The sequence below is a fragment of the Ambystoma mexicanum genome, chromosome 4q, assembly GCF_040938575.1.
Source record: "Ambystoma mexicanum isolate Mex_15411 chromosome 4q, UKY_AmexF1_1, whole genome shotgun sequence".
NCBI classification, from domain to species: domain Eukaryota; kingdom Metazoa; phylum Chordata; class Amphibia; order Caudata; family Ambystomatidae; genus Ambystoma; species Ambystoma mexicanum.
In genome coordinates, this window is record NC_090928.1 from 102,099,450 (window position 1) to 102,118,754 (window position 19,305).

Below are 19,305 nucleotides of genomic sequence, written 5' to 3' on the forward strand. Positions count from 1 at the left end.
AGGATTGACAAGGAAATTAGTAGGTTGCTGGAACCCTGAAAGAAGGCATGCATTCCTTGCACTATTTTCCCTAGTTATTTATACCTTATGAGTAGAGCACTGAGAGAAGTGTGAAAAACCCTGGAATCTTCTACACATGGAACCGGGGGAGGGCCATCGTTTTTGAATCATAAACCTAGGGGTGGACTAGCGAGGGAGGATCACCTGGCTGAGGATCCTCCGGGATTGGAGAGGGAATACCCAAGGGCGAGACATGATATCCAACCTTTTCTGATCCCAACCTACTCTACCCTACCCTTCCTCTACTGTCATAGGACAGTGTCACTCATGTTGTCCTACCCCATCAATTTCTGTCAAATACTCCAGACAGAATAGAAAGAAATCTAAAAACAAAGTTGGTGAACTCCTTTTTCTAACTATGACACAGCCCTATCCTCCCCTGCCTCAACTCTTGTAGACTATTGTTAAACACACTCCTTTCCTTCCCGGTTATCCTCATTTACTGAGGATACAAGAATGAATGGACCAGAATATACACCCATTTACTATCATTATAGTAATAAGACAAGAAGTAGAGGATTTGGCGTGCACACCCCCTTACCATTATGAACATCACTAACATTGAGGTGGGGGAAGAGAAAACTAAAAGTGATACAAACTTCCTATTTTAAGTACCCCTCAAGAACAGAGACGTATGCCCCCTTTTCTGACATTGGCATATCCAACCCAACCCCCCCCCCCTCCACTCCCCACAGCCCTCATGGGATATATTAAGGCTCACAATCCCAAAATACCAAAGTACTGTGATGAAGAAGAGGGAGTCAGGAAAAATACAGACTTCCTATGTGAAACACCACTATACAACTGAGACAATGAAGGTGCAAACAGAGGCACACCATCATACTAAATGGAGACCCAATAACACGGTCAAACAAAAGAAACCAAGTATACCCACCTGCAAACCATAAACCAGTCACAGGTGTATAAAAAAAAGGAGAGAGAAAGCAGCAACAGCAGTAGCAGTCCTGGGAGTGACAACCCCAAATGAGGTTGCGAAGCCAGAAAAGAAGCTGAAAGGAAATGAGACTGAGGGGAACTGGTGTATGCAGTGCTGCAGCCTTTAAAGCTCCCACACCCTGGCGACTAGGAAGGCTGTTAGCCCAGGCAGGTGTGGTTTAGGAGTCAGAGCACCGTGGGAGAGAGGCGAGGCACAGAAAGGAGGCCAGCCGAGGGTCCATTCTTTAACCCACCAAGATGAGTGCTTGCCCTCCTGGGGCACAGTGACAGTGATGGAGTGCCTGGAGAGTAGAGGAAGAACCCATAGAGGCATTTCACGAAGTTTGTGGCAAGCGCAACAGAAAGGAAAGTCTTCAGAGGAGAGGCAGTGAGAGTGAGAGGCTGAAAAACCCTGTCTGACTGATTGCGAGTGCTAGAGGAAGAATCTCTATTCTATACAGTTTTAAAGTATACATTGTATCGGAGTGGTTGCGTTCCTTCAAAGAAGGGAAGGGACTTTTCAGAAAGTCTTCATTTGAAATGTACTTTAAAATAAACAGCCTCTATGTCAGGAAGGAAGACCTTGAGAAAAGGGGAGCTGTATGAAGCCGTGACGTGTCTGCAAAAAGGCACCAAGAGTAAAGGGGAGCTATTCAAAGAGATGAAGTGTGAGCAAAATCCCCAAGAAAAACTAAATAATTACGCATCGGGGTGGACCCAGGTGCGAAGAGAGCAGCATAGACCCCACCATTAAGAAAGATATACTGGGAAGGTTTCCAGGCAGGGAAGTGACCCAGGAGAACCACAGAAACCCAATAAAGAAAATATGAAGAAACAGTAAACTATAAAGAATGTGAATGTTGAAAGAGCATCTTATTTTGGCTAGTGAACTTGAACAAGAGGGCACACCTAAAGCGCAGGGCACCTGGTTGCGTGACCTGTAGTGGGTGGACTGTGTGGTCTGACAAATGCGCCACGACCAAGGACGTCCCCTTGAACAAGTGAACTGCCGGACAAACTAAAGTGAAATAAGCAAAGAGGAGCTATTGAGACTGGGGCAGAGAACCCCGAAGGAAACCCGTTGAACTGTCATGGTTTTGCAAGAGGAACCTTTGTGTTAAAGAAAATGTAACAACCAGTTGAACATTGGTACTTTGAAAGTGAACTCTGTGGAATCAAAAGAGTCTAAGCTTGGGCAAGGGAAGCTTGGGAGACCTCCATTGAAGAGTGTAAACCGAAGGGCTTTTGGTTTAGGGAGACGAAACCCAGAGAAGCGAAATAAAGTACTGTGAACTTTTTGAAAAGTGAATTCTGTACTGTGAACCTTTGACAAGTGAAGCCCGAGAAGCCTGTGGAACTTAGTACCTTGAACTTGGGGAAGGGAGTTATTACAGAAAAACTCCATTGGCAAACTATTTTTACTTTGAACACTATTGAGTTTATTAAGTCCTATACACATTGTTATTCTTTAGAAATGAGGGCAAGCATAGGTTTTGACACGGGCAGTATTTTGTTTTGGACCGACAGACTTAGACTTCCCTTAGTTTACTTTCTGATCGGGAACAGTCCTACCTTAGAGCTAGGGCAAGATAGGCATTGCACCATCCTGACCAGTAAAAGAAAGGTTTTCAAACTATCTTTTAGTTGTCTGTATCATCTCTCGATACAATGCCGGTCTCACAGAAGTGAAACCCTAATGGTTGATAGGACATCTCAATGCCCTCTAGATCGTTTACTGCAATCTATCCAGACTATGGCCAATGCATACTTGCAGAATCCAAACTTTGATGTAATGTCTCTGTTAATCTCCACAGACCTCTTGCCAAATATGTCAGAGTAGGCCAGGAATGCCTACAATCCAAATTGTTTGATTTTATTGTATAACAGTCCAGGGTAGCAGGTAACCAAACTATCTAAATTAGATTAAAGCCCCAGTGATCTAACTCTACAAAGCACTCGAGTCTGTGGATGGGTCTAGAGACAAGCTCAAAAGGCAGGGCCCCAATCTATCGGATATAAATTGTTTTTGATTTCCCTTGTGCCCAGTGTTCTTCCAGTTTGGGAATTGCAGTCTCCAACGAGGAGTCGCCAATGGTGGGGCAGCAGGATTGGAGCATTATTTGAAAAAAGATGACGACTACCCTTTCTAGCGACACCAAGGGTAAAGAGGTTGGTTGGTGAGCTGAGCTGATCTACCCCTTCATCTTCCTGCTGAAATGCTAAAAATCAGCAGATGTGGGCTGGGGTTCCCTCTGAACCCATTGGCCAGCATCATTTTATATCACAGGGATGGAGATGGCTGGTCCAACATATACTGCCACACAAATGGGTTAAGACATGTCATCCACACCCATAAAAAGTTAAAATATTAAACAGTCTACAGACCCAGTTGTTAGCCATTCAATCCACCCCTCATCAACCCAGGCCACCAGAATGTTTTTAATATGTGGGCCACAAAAGTAGAATAACTTTGTATTAGAACTGAAAACAAGAGTACTGGTGACATCTGCACAGAACAAACTTTTTTTGTTTGTTGCCTCAGTCCATTTAATCTTGAATAGAACAGACCAACTAACTGACAGAATAAAATTGCTTGCAAATTAAGTAGTGTTAGTATGATTTTGCAAATGTTCCGATTCAGAGGTCCAGATTGATTTATTTACAGGATATTTGTAAGGTGCCTACACAACAAATGGTGTTTCAAAGCACCACAAGACAAAAAAGAGGGGCGGGGGGCAACAAGGGAGAAAGATAATAACGGTCCTACTAGGCCTTGTGACAATCGGATCGTGCAAGTGCAGTAACAAGAAGTGCCGGTTTGCATGAAATGGGAAGTGCTAGGGTGGGAAGTTAAGCGCAAGGTAAAGAGGAAAGAGTGCAAGTGAAAACAAGTGTAGGGAGAGGGAAGAGGGCCACAGGGGCTAGGCGAGTGCTAAGGGGAGGACAGGAGGGCAAGTGCCATGGATTGCATGGAGTGAGGGTCTGCATGCTAAGTGCGAGGAGGAGAGGGGGTCCTGGTACCCTGTAGAACTCGGACAGAACCAGGCAGCCAGTCACTGTGACAGACAACGGTGTTAGCAGTGTAGGGGGAGAGGGAACGAAGAAGAGAAAAGCAGGGTCTTGAGGAGCTTTCCAGAACTTAAGAAGGTCCGGCTGAAGCTTGAAAGCAGCTGGGAGACCATTCTAGAGAGAGGCTCCATCGCAGGAGAGAGAGATCTACCCCCCCCACTCTCTGCTTAGAGAAGCGTCAGATCTGCAGAGAGCGATAAGAGCGAAGTTCTCTAGAAGAACAAGTTACTTCTTACCTTGTAACGTTCTTTCGACGGGATGTTCCTCCGACGTATTCCTCATCTTAGATATCTCCTTCCAGCTCTGCTGGCCTCGGAAATTTTTTTCTCTAGAGGGCGCTGCGCGTCGACGTCCTCCGAGTCGACGTCATCCTGCCTATAAAGGCAGCGCGCAGCGTCCGTTGCTCAGTTCCGTTTTGTAGCCCACAATAATACTTTCTGGACTAACTAATCACCCTGAAGGAGGGTTAAGCTGCAACAACAAGGGAAGTAGAACTGCGGGGATGGATGGGAGGGTCGATGAGGAATACGTCGGAGGAACATCCTGTCGAAAGAACGTTACAAGGTAAGAAGTAACTTGTTCTTCGAAGGGATTGTGTCCTCCGACGTATTCCTCATCTTAGATAGGCTCCCATAGCAGTATTCTATATTTGGAGGAGGGAGTACTGACTTCACGCTGTCTTCTATTGATGAATAGAATGCAGTACAGCCCTTCCAAACCTAGTCTCTTGACTGGAGGAGGAATCCAGATTGTAAAAACGTGTAAAGGTATGGACAGACGACCATGTAGCGGCCGCACATATGTCTTTAACCGGCACGCCTCTTTTGAGGGCCGATGAAGCTGCAATACCTCTGGTCGAATGAGCCCTAAGGTTTTGAGGGGGCTCTTTCCCTGCCAGTTTATAACATTCCAGAATGGCTAGAATGATCCATCTGGAAATGGTCTGCTTAGTTATTGGTAACCCCAGCTTGTGACCTGTGTAACCTACAAACAGCTGGTCTGCCTGTCTTATCCTGGCTAGTCTACTAATGTAAAAACTTAAAGCCCTCTTAGGGTCTAGCCTGTGTAACCTCTCTTCCTCTTTCCCCGGGTGAGGAGGAGGATAGAAAGATGGTAGGGTAATCTTCTGAGTGATATGGAATTCAGAAACCACCTTTGGGAGGAAATTAGGCTTCACTTGCAGGACAACTTTGTCTTTGTGAAAGATTGTATGAGGGGGTTTACAAGAAAGAGCTTGTAATTCGCTCACCCTTCTAGCAGATGTAAGTGCTATTAATAAAACAGTTTTAAGGGTAAGGAATCTTAACGAACAAGAATGGAGAGGTTTGAAAGGTGTACCCATCAGGAAAGTTAGTACTAAGTTTAAATCCCATAGGGGAACTTGGAATGGTCTTGGGGGATAAACATTGGTTAACCCCTTTAGAAACTGTATTAGCAAGGGTAATTTGAAATAGGATGGTTCTTCCGCAGTACGCTTAAAGATGGATAGCGCTGCGAGATAGCCCTTAATGGTGCCAATTTGAAGGCCTGAATTTGCCAAATATAGTAGGAAGGACAAAACCATTGGTGTACCACATGAAAAAGGGTCGATATTCTGTTCTCTACACCAGCTGCAAAATCTGTTCCAACGGCAGCGGTATAAAGACTTTGTTGCTGGCCTCCTTGCCGAAAGCAACACCTCCATAACATCATCAGGGAGGTCCCAATCCTTGTACCTCAGCCTTTCAGAAGCCAAGCGTGAAGGTTGAGGGTTTTGATGTCTGGATGGAGAACCTGACCTCCCTTCTGTGAGAGTAGGTTCTCTCTGAGTGGAAGTCGAATTGGAGGGCAGATGGACAAGTCTAGAAGGTCCGGGTACCACGTTCTCCTGTCCCAATCCGGGGCAATTAGGATCATGGTTCGCCGGAATCTTCTCAACCTCCTGATCATTTGAGGAATGACAGGGACCGGTGGGAACGCGTACAGAAGCGGAAACTCCCAGTCCACTATGAACGCGTCTCCCAGAGCTCCGCTCGGGGGAAATTCCCTTGAGCAGAACAGGTCGCATTTCCTGTTTAGGCTGGTGGCGAACAGATCTACCTGAGGGGTTCCCCAAAGGGCGAAGATCTCTTGAAGGACTTCCTGAGCTAGCTCCTACTCGTGGGAGACACTGTTCTGCCTGCTCAGAGCGTCCGCTGTCAAGTTCTTCTCTCCGGCTAGGTGAACTGCCGATAGAGAGATTCCTTCTTGGATTGCCCAAAACCAGAGCTGCATTGCTTCTCTGCACAGGGGTAGTGATCCTACGCCTCCTCTTTTGTTGAGGTAATGCATGGCCACCGTGTTGTCCGTCATTATCAGGACGTCCTTCCCTTGTACAGCTGGCAGGAACGCCTTCAGCGCAAGTCTGATGGCTCTCAGCTCTAACAGGTTGATGTGTAGTCTGGACTCCGATGGAGACCAACGACTGCTGATGGTCAAGTCGTTGGCGTGGGAACCCCACCCCGTGAGTGAGGCATCCGAGACTACTGTTATCTCCGGCCAGGGTTGCCAAAACTGTTCTTTCAGAATGTTCTCCTGACAGGCCCACCACTGAAGGTCTCGAGCCACCCTGCCGGGAACCTGAAGAAGATCTGTCATTCTCCCTGAGAATTGTGACCACTGAATCCTCAGTGCCCACTGGAGGGATCTCATTCTCAGGCGAGCCTCTGGAACTAGGAAAATGCAGGATGCCATGAGGCCTAGCAACCTCAAAAAGTCGAAGGCTGGGAGACGTTGGGCATGCTGGAACTTGGTAACCATCTGTAGAATATCTTGAGCCCTCACCTCTGGTGGCGAGGCTTTTCCCAGGAAAGTATCCAGGATCGCTCCTATGAACTGGAGTCTCTGCGATGGTATCATTTGTGACTTCTTTAAATTGAGGGAGAAGCCCAGTCTGTGAAGGAAGTGGCACACGTGATTTAGCTGGATCTGAGCTTGTTCCGGAGAAACAGCCCTGATCAACCAATCGTCCAGGTAGGGGTAGACGTGAATCCCTTCCCTCCTTAGACTTGCAGCCACTACCGACATTAACTTGGTGAAGACCCTCGGGCGGAGGTCAGCCCAAATGGCAGCACTCGAAATTGATAGTGAGAGTTGCCAATTGCGAACCTCAGGTATTTCCTGTGTTTGAGATGGATAGGCACATGGAAATAAGCGTCCTGAAGGTCCAGAGATACCAACCAGTCCTGGAACTGAAGGGCCTGGAGGATCTGAGAAAGAGTGACCATCTTGAATTTGTCTTTTCTGAGGAATTTGTTCAATTCTCGCAAGTCCAAGATGGGTCTCAGTCCTCCGTCTTTCTTTGGAATGAGAAAGTAACGGGAGTACCAGCCCTTGTTCCTCTCCGCTACAGGTACCGGTTCTATGGCACCTTTCTCTAGCAGGTCCAAAATTTCCTGCAAGAGGAGCGGATCTGGAGCTTTCTGAGAGCTGATCCCCGGTGGATGACTGAGGTATACGTAGGAAAGGCAGGCAGTAACCTTGGGCAACTGTTTCCAATGCCCAAGCATCTGACGTGATAGCCTGCCATACCGCCAGATGTTGAGTCAACCTGCCTCCTACAGGTGTCCTGTGAGGGGAGTCCTCAGAGTGGTTTTGGGGCGGCTGATGCAGATGCCGATGGTAAAGAGGCACCTGCTGTTGCTGCGGCTTTTGAATATCTACTTCGTCCACCTCGGGTAGTTCTTCTTTGACCCCTTTGAGCCGGTCATCCTCTACCTCTTACGAATGCGGAGTAGAAGCGAAAGGACTTGCCCCTCGCAGAGGTTCCTGTGGGACGAAAAGGAGTCTGACGGATTGCAGCTCCTAGGGATTTTGCTGCTGCTTTTGAAGTTTGCAGTTTCTCTAAACTGTCATCCGCCTTTTTCCCGAACAAAGAAGAGCCATCGAATGGCATGTTCAAGAGCCTGGCTTGCACATCTGGGGCAAAACCCGACTTTCTCAACCAAGCGAATCTCCTGGTTAATGTACTTGCCGCCATTGCTCTGCTGATACTGTCAGCCGAATCAATGCCCGTCTGGAGGGATTCGCACATAGCGTCTTTACCGTCCTGTATAATATTCAGGAACGCATCCCTTTCTTCTTCCTCCGGGATGCAGTCAGCCGCTGTAGAAGCACACTCCCAAAGTGTATGGCTGAACCTAGCAAGGGTGCAAGTAGCATTAACAGACTTTAACGCCATGCTACATGCTGAAAAGACTTTCTTTGCCATAGCATCATATTTTTTATCGTCCCTGTCCTGTGGGACTGTAGGATAAGCCGTCTTGACATCGGTAGAGGATGCTGCTTGTACCACCAGACTTTCTGGGGATGGGTGTTTAGACAAAAACTCTGGGTCTGTGGAAGATACCCTGTACTTTGTAGACAGTTTTTTATTTACTGCTGGTATTACATCTGGGGTTTCCCAGTTTGTCATGATCTTTCTCTGAAGAGCTTTATGAAAGGGCACCACAGGATCCTCTTGTGGGCCTTTGTCAAGAATATCCGTGAGGTCATCTTGTTGGAAATATTGTGAAGGTGCAGACCACCCCATGAACTCTGTAATCCTGGCCATTAAGGCTCTGTAGGGGGTTTCAGCATGCTCCCCCGGGTCTGGCTTAGCAAACTCCACCTCAGGGGAAGTGTCTAAACCCACTTGCCTCATGTAAAGAATCATGAAGATCCTTTAATCTGCGCTCTTCAGAGGAAAATTCCTCTGTAACTGGGGTTACAGGTCCCTGTAACTCAAATGTGTCTTCCTGTTCAGACAAATCACCCTCTTCTAAAATTGAGGATATAGTTCTCAATTGTTCTGAACTCATAAAGGGAGTAAATCCCATTTCCAAGGCAGAGGGTGCCGAACTTGTCATTATTGGCCTCGAAAACGTCGATGCCGACGTCGAAGGCTTCGAGCGTGGCATCGAAAACAGAGGTGGAGGCCTCGAGGACCTCGACAGAATTGGAATTCTACTCGACAATATCGAAGCCATCGACGTCGAGGGCCTGGGGATAGTCACTGGATGTGTGGTAACCGTGACTTTTCTTGGTGTCGACGCCGGTGTCGAGGCTGGCGTCGAGTCGACAGACCCGTGTGTCGAAGGTCCCCTCGACAACGGCGTCGAAGACATCGACGTCGACGGGACCCTCGAGGAAGGTTTGGAGGTCAGAGGGTTCGAGACGCGCTCGAGAGATTTCTTTCGCCGGGTACTGCGACTCGCGGCGTTTTTGACCTTCGGGTCTTTCGACCAGAGCATCGCTCTCGGCAGTCTTCGAGGGGGTCGAGGCCGCTTTCTCGAAGACGCTCATCATATTCTTTCGGAATTCCTCCCATTCAGCCCGGGAACTATGTTTCGTGGGGCAAGGGATTCTTTTTGGCGAAACAGAGGAAGAGGAAGACGGAGAAGGGGATCTTCGACGTCTCCTCTTCGAGTGCTTCGATCTCGAGGAGTGATGAGACCCACTCCGAGACCTGGAGCGCGAATGGTGACGAGGAGACGAATGTCTCGACTTCGTCGACGAAGAAGAAGCTTTAAAAGTCTTACCTTTCTCCAGCTTCCCCCTACGCTCCTTCAGGGCCTTAGCTGTCATGGACATACAGTCCTCGCATTCCGAACAATGGTGTTCAGCTCCCAAACACCACAGACAAATTCTGTTAGGATCGGTCAACGACATCTTTTTCCCACAATCTCGACATTTCTTGAAGCCGGATCGAGGAGTTGTCGGTTCCGACGAGGAAGCCATCGAGTACGGATCGAATAACTCGAGGTAAATAGGATTAATCTGACTAAGAACTGAGCAACGGTATTCCGAGGCACTGAGTAAGCGCGGAAAAACGGAACTGAGCAACGGACGCTGCGCGCGGCCTTTATAGGCAGGATGACGTCGACGTCGATACGGCGGCTGTCGAAGGACATCGACTCGGAGGACGTCGACGCGCAGCGCCCTCTAGAGAAAAATTTTTCCGAGGCCAGCAGAGCTGGAAGGAGATATCTAAGATGAGGAATACGTCGGAGGACACAATCCCTTCGAAGGGAGGTGTTTAGGGAGAGTTGGATGTAGCAGGGTCCAAGGCCCCAGAAAGCCTTCTGGATGATGCAGAGGGTCTTGAAATTGAGCCTCGCAACAACCGGCAGCTAGTGGACCTGAATCAACTATTTAGATAACATGGGATTTCTAAACCCTCCATGTGGTAATATGGATTAGCAGCCAAAGAGACCTCTGTGGAAGGATTAGAAAAGTTAAAAAAAAGGTACAGTAAACACCTTCATGATGAAAATAAGCAAAAGACAACACAATACATTTGTAAACATTGTCAATCTTAATAGAACAGTTGTGCAAAGAGAACACCTACAATTCAGAATTAGCGATTTTTCAAAGCAGCATCCTGATATGTCATGGTTGTCTGCCGCATAGGCAGGGCAAGAAATGGAGGATGCAAAAGGTGGAGGAATGGAGCTAAAACACCCAGATCTCAGGGACCCCAAATAAGAAGAAAAGCCACAGAAAGCTTGTCAAAATCGCATTGTGACCCTCAAAGCATAAACCGTTAAACTCTAGGTTCTGAAAGTTCTGAAATTATGATCCCAAAAATTGGTTGCGGCACAGCTGGTCTCATCTATAGCTACCATTACAATGCAGCACCAGTAGACACTATTAATAACAGACTGCCTCAATCAAAAGGACCCATTGATTTTCTGTTTTCAAACATTTATGCATGTCACAGTACAACACACAAGTAAAGATTACGTACTGCTACAGACTTGACAGCTTTAATGAGTTTTTTGCTCTCTAAACTTTTCAGGATTTTGTTGATCTCCGTCAATGGTAGATTACTTTTGTACCGAATATCTCTACTCCAAATACCTATACAAAAAGAAAAGGGAGAAAATCTAATTTAGAGTCACTATGTACAAATATCCACCAGAAGTGTGTTCAAGTAATTGGCCCCAACATCAAGCCATCCTATAATTTGGGATGTAGGGAGAAAGATCGACAGAGAAAGAATTTGCAATGTAAAGTAACAAAGGTAAGAGAAACAAAAAATGAGCACATGAAAGTTGAAGGACTTGAGCATACGCATAGTTCTTGGTTTACATCTGAAGCTTTGAGGCCAGGTGAGCCAGATGAACAAATTACTTACCGCTGGTAATGTTCTTTCTACTGGATGTTCCTCCCATGTATTGCTCATCTTTGACATATTTGTATTTTGCTTTGCAGCTTCGGAAAACATTTCTCATCAGTAGAGGGAGCTGTGTACAGACTGTTGGCACTCAATGGCTTCCATCTCGCTCTCGGTTGCGACATCAACACCGGGTAGCACACCCGGCACCCATTGCCTCAGTTCAGATTTTTCCTTCTTTTGTACATCAGTCTCCAAGGTGATGAAACCAGACGTTGAAAGAGAGGAAGGCGTAACAAAATAGATTTCACCCAAGGGTAGAGGCAGGTTGGGAGGGCGATGAGGAATCAGTGGGAGGAACATCAAGTAAAAAGAACATTACCAGGGGTAAGTAATTGGTTCTTTTAATGGATTGTGTCATCCCACGAATAAAGGTGAATTTACTTCTGATTTACGCTGTGAAGAACAGCTTTTCCAAATTTAGCCCCCTGACCAGATACAGAATCAAGGCAGTAATGTTTAGTTAAGGTGTGCAGCGAAGACCAGGTTGCAGCACTGCAAATGTCCTGCACCCCTCTTTGTAAAGCCGAAGAAGTAGCTACTCCTCTAGTGGAATGAGCTCTCAGACCTGCAGGGACTTACTTGCCAGCCAGAGTGTAACACTCTGTTATGCACAATACAATCCATCGAGACAAGGTCTGTTTAGTAACAGCCTGTGACCTGTATAACCCACAAAAAGTTAATCATCTTGCCAAACCTTAGTAAGCCTGCTATAGTAAAATCTCAACTCTCTTTTGGGGTTTAAACGATGAAGCCTCTTCATCCTTGGAAGGAGGTGGATACAAAAAAAAAAAGAGACGATATAACAATCTTTTGTGGCAGGTGAAACTGACAGTGAAGCAGAAAGCTGGGTAAAAAAAGCAGCTATTCAGTCGCTCTCTATTCATGTCCCCAAACTGGAGGGGTTTTCAAAGGTATCTTTCTTTACAACTCAAATTCAAATGTCCTTAGCAATATTCATCAAAGGAAATCAATCAAAGTCATCAATTTTCAAATTATCTGTATTTAGCTGTATTCACTAATTCCTTATTAGTGAGGCAGACATCAGCATATATACATGTATAGGTCCTTTTGCCAATGCATTTTGAAAATCTTTCCGTCATCAGGGCGAACCTTATTGTCTATCATAGGCATAAACATCAATTCAAAATGTGTATAGATTATGGAATATACATTGAAACACATACCATAGGTTCCATGATTCGCATTGTTTTCAGCATATGTAAAAAAAAGAGATTCAAGAAAATCTAGTCAATTACATAAATAACACAGGTGCTCATATCGGTCAATGTGAGCAAATCATCTATCAAATGTTACCTGTGCTTCCAACTATATTGCAACAATCTGTCATGGATGCCCCTTGGGTGTTTCCATTTGAGTGCTCAAACACAGTATGGTAATCCTTTTCACGGCATAGCCGTAACGGCGGCCACACAAGCCGATAAAAACATAGAACCCGAGTCAATCTTAGTCTCTGATCCCTGTCCACAGGATTCCCTTAATTTGTGTCTTTTTCGCTTACCTGCTGCCGTGCGTGAACACGCCCGAACCTCCGATTTGAAACCGTAGGAAAGGCAACAGAACTATTTTATGTGTTGCGCCTGCACATGCCATGTGAATCTCCTCTCTAGAACTGTGTATTGTGCTTGGTTATGTAGGTGCTCATGCTGAAATCAGAATTCCTAGCCATATGGAAATATTACTTTCATATTGAGGTGTATGTTGCATTAATCTTACACTAATCTTACGATGTAAGCTCTGACACCACCTTAGGTAGAAAATAAGTTGAACCCTCAAAATAACTTTACCCTTGTAAAAGGTGGCTTGGAAGACCGGGCTTGAAGTTCGCTCACTCTGCGAGCCGAGGTGATCACTGTCAAAAAGACAGGTCTTTAAAGTCAGCATTCTAAGTGGACATGAATGAAGAGGCTCATAAGGAACTCCCATTAAGAAGTTTAGCACGAAATTAAGGTCCCAAACTGGAAGAATAAAAGGAACCTGTGGTACGATGTTAGTCAGTCCCTTCATAAACTGGCAATAATAGGGAGTTTAAAATAGGAGCCTTGTTCAGGCGAACGCTGCCAGATAGCCATTTGCAGTAGAAAGCTGCATCCCTTGATGGGCTAGGTACAACAGTGTGTCACGAGGAAAAGGGTCAATATTCTTGTCTCTACACCAGCTGAAAAAAGTGTTCCAACAGCAGCGGTATACAGCTTTAGTTGCAGGCCTCCGGGACGAAAGCAACACCTACATTAAATCTTCTGTGAGGTCCCAATCTCTGTATCTCATGCTCTCAGAAAACAGGCATGAAGGTTCAGAGTTCTGATTTCTGGGTGGAAAATTCGACTACCTTGTGAGTGAGCAAATCTGCTGTCTGGGGAAGACAAATTGGAGAGCAGATGGACATGTCCAAAAGTTCTGGGTACCACATCCTCAAGACCAATCTGGAGCAATCAGAATCATAGAGTTCCTGAACTTCCTCCACCTCCTGATAACATGAGGAATGAATGCATACAGGAGTTGAAATTCCCAGTCCACCGCAAACATGTCTCCTAGAGCTCTCCTCTCTGATGAAATTCCATGGAGCAGAACAGGTCGCAATTCCTGTTGGAACTGGACATGAACAGATCCACTTGAGGGGTTCAGCAAAGGGTGAAGGACTTCCTGAGCCAACTCCCACTCATGAGAGACTGTGCTCTGCCTGCTCAGAGTGTCTCCTCTCCAGCTAGATAAACAGTCGATAGACAGATTCCTTCTTGCAATGCCCAAAACAAGAGCTGCATTACCTCGCTGCACAGTGGTAGTGACCCTATACCTCTTCTCTTGTTGAGGCAATGCGTGGCCACTGTGGTCCATTATTAGGACATTCCTCCACCGCATAGGGCAGAAATGAGTGTCAGTCTGACTGCCCTCAGCTCTAAAAAAAAAAGTTGATGTGTAGTCTGGACTCCGGTAGAGATCAGCAACCGCTGATTGTCAGATCGTTTGCATGAGCTCCCCAACCTGCGAGAGAAGCATCTGTAACGACTATGATCTCCGGGCATGGTTGCCAAAAGGGTTCTCCCTTCATCACATTCTTCTTGCAAGCCCACCACAGGAGACCTGTGCAACCTTACTCAGGACCTGAAGGTTAGTCATCCTGTTGGAGATATGTGACCATTGGGGTCCGAGGGCCCACTGAAGGGATCTCATCCACAGATGGGCCTCTGGCACCAGGAAAATGCAGGATCACATAAAACCAAGCAACCTAAATACATAAAATAGAAGACGGGTAGATGTTGGGAATTGGGAAACTTCCTGACCATCTGCTGAATATGTGGAGCCCTCACCTCGGGTGGCGAAGCTTTCCCTGAGGAAGCATCCAGGACAGCTCCAATAAATGAAGCTTTTGGGAAGGTATCATGTGGGACTTCTTGAAATTGAGGGAGAAGCCCAATATGGGCATTGCGTGGCAGGTGATGCCGACATGTTCTAGAACTTGTTCAGTACAGCGAGCCTTGATCAGCCAATCGTCCAGGTAGGAGTAGATGTGACCCCCTCCCCTCAGACTCACTGCCATCAACTTGGTGAAGACCCTCCAGGCAGAGATTAGCCCGAATGGTAGAGCTCGAAATTGAAAATGAGAACTGCCAATGGCGAACCTCCGGTAATACCTGCGCTTGGAATGTATGGACACATGGAAGTAAGCATCTTGAAGGTTGAGCAACACCATCCAATCCTGGAGCTGAAGAGCCTGAAGGATCTGCAAAAGAGTGACCATCTTGAACTTTTCCTTGCTGAGAATCTTATCCAAGATGGGTTGCAGTCCTCAGTCTTTCTTGGGAATTAAAAAGTAGGGGCAATACCATCCTTGATTACTCTCCGCCGCAGGTACCAACTCTGCTGCATCTTTCCCTAACAGGGTAATAACCTCCAGTAAGAGGAGCAAACCTAGATCCTTCAAGGAATGGCCACTTTGCGAGGAATTTGGAAGCCTTTCAAAAATGGAAGGCAATAACCACTGACTAGTGTTTGCAGGGCCCAAACATCGGAAGTAATGCTTTACCATTCTTCCAAATGCTGGGTCACCCTGCCCCCACCACAGTACAGTGCAGATGGCAAAGAGGCAGAAGTTGTTTGGGCAGCACTACCACCTCCTCGTGGATCACAAAGTAGTCTCCTCTGCACTCTCAGAGAATTGTCCTCTCACCTTTCCAAATGAAGAGTAGTAGCAAAAGGACCTGCCTCTCCAACTCCGAGAGGCCAAATGAGCCTGCTGCGGCTGGCGAATCGGTGGTCCCAATGATTTTTCAGCTGCTTTAGAATTGTGCAGTTTTTCCCAAGCTCTCATCGGCTTTTGACCCCAAAAAGCAGTGAACCATCAAATGGCTTATCCAACAGTCTCGTTTGCACATCCGGTTCAAACCTCGATTTGCTCAACCATGCAAACCATCTTATAACAGCACTTGCGCAATGGCATTACTAATACAATCCACGCCGTGCTCCCGTTGCCTAAGAACTTCATTGATCCAAGGACGCTCTTGTCCGCATCGTCGCCGCTGTTTCCTGCTGGAGAAGGCCTGACCGTCGACGCGCCGAGGAGCATCCACCGGTGGGTTTCCCACCACCCAAAGACCACAGAGACGCTGACGACTCGACGCCCTTGCTGGGCCACAGTTCAACTCTTGGCGGTCCGGTACTATGACACCGAGGTACCCCGCACGCCTCTTCCTTGCAGGACGTTTACGCTTCCCCGTCAACGAGCACCGGTAGGAACGACGCGGCCACTTCACCGTCGTAGCTCGACCTGTTCTCCGTCGGACATTCGGCGACCCGCGAGTCCTGCCTGAAAGGGAGGACACTCAAGAAGGGTTGTCGATTTCCCCGACGCGGAACGCTAGAACACCAAGGTACTTTGGGGTTGCAGAACCATTGCAAAGTCGAAGGGTGAACAATATATGGACTGGGCTTGTATCTTTCTTCTACAGGTTGCCCAGGTGGGGGGGGGGGGGATCTCCACACAGAACTGTGTCTAGGTAATGGGGCCAGTATTCTGCCTATTGCTCAACCATCTTGCTTTCCTTCCTCTCTCTACTGCTGGTTTCCACTTTATTTTGATCTGTGTCTCATTCTGACCGTATGCACTTTAATAAGATCTAATAACGGTAGTGGTACAACTTTAGAATTGTACATATTTACCATTGTTGATTTTCGGAGTACAAAGTGAGTTATCGTGATTATGTATAGGACCTTAATTATTAATTATATAAAGACTGGGTTTTAACCAATACAGTGTGTGGACATTCCTTCGTGGGTGCTCGGGGACTACACTGTACTTAAGAACCAGTGCGCATCACCTCCCGAGAAGCAAGGCCTTGATTGCTCGACCACAACAACCAATAATAGAGAAACTTGCCAGGGGTGTCTGTGCCTCCCCTCTACCATATAGAGAGCGGAAGTGCAGACCCCCCCCCTCCGGTCTTTACAGTGTCTTAGTAGCTTTCTTGCTGCTTTCATCTTAATTCTTTCAGCTTATTTAGTAGATGTTCCTGGATGCAAAGGTATATGCTGTTGATTAATTTGTTTTTTGTTAGAACCAGTGATATACGTGCAAGGGTCCTGTGCGGAAAAATGAGGAAGAGCATTATTCGTCTTAACAATCGAAGGTGATAAATACACTTCCTGACTACAGCAATGATTTGTGGCTTCAGGGTAATGTGATGAATCCCACTTTCTGATCCTGGCCTTTGGGGTGGTGTTCACTGGGAGGATCACCTGGGAGGAGAAAAGGCCCAGGGGAATGAGAGGAATCTGTGGGATGAGACACAGCATTTGCCCTCCTTTGGAGAGGAAAACTCCATAAAGCCAAAGTACGTAATAGCTTGCTGCAATAACAATCCACAAGATCCACTTGTAAATAGGAATGAGACCAATTATAAATTCTCGGGCTTTGGGAGGAATAAAACAATAAAACTCCTTACAAAGATCTTATAACTTGGAAAGCTAAAGTCCTATCTGATGCCCAAAGGTACAGTGAAAGAAAGACCATGAAAAATAACAGCTTAAAATAATTGCCTATCCCTTGTCAATTAAGCTTGGTGTCTGATTCTTATTAAAGTCCTTTAAAGAACATTGGGAGGAACAAAACTGTTTAAAACTGAAAAATCAAGCCCAGAAAACCAACTTTGTCATTAGGGACTTCAAGTTCCATAATTCGCTATGTACTAGGACAAGGAAAAGGGCTGAACAGGTGCAAGATTGTAGAGGTAGTCTCATTAATTACCCACACCTGAGGGGGACAGAGGTTTGAAAGGCCCCCTCAGCTGCAGGCCATGAGAGAGCAGGAGAGAAGCAGTAAAAGAAGCAGCATGAAACGTGCAGACCGCCCGTACTGAAGCTTGAGGAGAGAGGACACAGACTTCTGTGTGGCAGTTTGCAGCTGTCGGTCCTGAGAGGGTATGTGCCTCCCAGAGTTGGAAAGGCAGAGGTTGCGCAGTGGGAAGCGCGTAGTAAAGAAGCTTGCCCGTGGGAGACCAGTGTTGCAGAGGCTGCGCCGCAGGAAGCGAAGGCAAGGGAAGCTTTCCGTCCCAAGAGGCCGTCTCAGGTGGCAGGCATGCACCAGAGGGCCTCGGGAAGCTGTCTGGTGGCTGGCATGCATCAGAAGACCACTGGAGTACGAGAGGCTCTGAATATCGGTGGCTTGAGCGAAGGTGGACTGAAGCAAGCAGCCTGCCGATAAGCCACCAAAGCAGAAGTCCTAAGAGCAGCAAGGAGAATGGAGGCGCGTGTCCTGTCCGGTGAGTCGACAAGTTTGTAGTGACCCCGGAGTGCTCCATTCCCCTTCACGCAGCCCAGGCTGGCATTCAGCGAGTGAGCACTGCTTGCACGAAAGTGAAAAAAGCTCAGAGTGCAATTTTTAATATCAAACTATTGAGCAGTGTGAAGGCATCATGAAGTAGAACACAGATTCAGAATTCAAAATAAAACACTATTAACTTAAATGTCGGGATGAAAAAAGGCCTAACTTGCCCTATGCTAAGGTGGGATTTCCCTACCCACATAAAACTTAGGAAAGACAGTCAAAGAGTTAAACTTAAGAATCTGTCTGTGTCCAAAACCTATACTTGCTCTCACAACTAAATCTGTACAATGTGTAGGGATGTCAGCAACCAAAAGAAAGTGTTCAATATAAAGTTCCGAACTTCTTCCAGCTCACAGCTTCCTTTCATCTCCCTTCCCCAAGTGTAAAACAGTTCCAAAGAAAAGTCTCAAAATGACCTTTAAGTTCAAGGTGAGACTGTTTTAAACACTCCTCCGGGTTCCCTTCCCCAAGTTTCAAGCAACAGAGTTCAATCACAAGAGAACCTTGAGACTCCGTCCTCAAGCCAGAAAATGTCTCAAATATCAAGGGTTCCCTTCCCCAAGATTCAGTTTCATTTCCCAAAAAAGATCCTTGTCCTCATAGTTTTCATTTCCAAAGTTCATTTAATTCTGCTTTCAAATGTATATTCCCCGATTTGCAGCTTTCACATCACTTGGTGTCCAATACTCCTCTCTTTCATTTAATTGTAAAGTTCCATTTTTTTTAAAAACTTGTCTTTATTGGATTTCACATATCAACTTACAAACAATATAACACCACCACCCCCCCCACCCAACTCCCTCCACCCTCCCTTAGGGGGCACCAATTACCATCTTTCGGGGATTACATTATGCACCGAATATGTCCGTTACCTTAATGTTGTGTGGGCACCAATGTTCCATAAAGTCTGACTGGAGATACTCTAGGATTCCTCCCCATTCCTCTGCAAACCTGTTCCTCGTTCCTTGTATTGTGTGAGTGACTTTCTCCATTGCCAGATACGTCCACACTTTTTGTAGCCATGTCAAAGTCAGTGGGGTGCCTTTTCTTTTCCAACTCTGGGTTATTGTTGACCATGCTGCTATGAGAAGTCCCATGAAGCCTCTCCATTGTGTTTTTTTGTATTTTCTAGCAGTTTCATCACTTATTCCACACATCCATACTCCCTCCCACATCTGGAAACATTGTCCCCATATCTGCATTCACTTCTTCCCAAAATGGCACG

At 46.4% G+C, this 19,305-nt stretch overlaps 1 protein-coding gene across 1 annotated transcript in view; it reads right to left on the reverse strand.

Moving 5' to 3' along the window:
• Window positions 1-19,305, reverse strand: part of POLR3F (RNA polymerase III subunit F) — a 349,333-nt gene that overhangs the window by 236,362 nt on the left and 93,666 nt on the right. Inside the window, exon 5 of the mRNA XM_069607539.1 lies at window positions 10,811-10,923. Within this exon, the coding sequence (XP_069463640.1) occupies window positions 10,811-10,923 (113 nt within the window). The remainder of the gene's footprint in view (window positions 1-10,810; window positions 10,924-19,305) is intronic.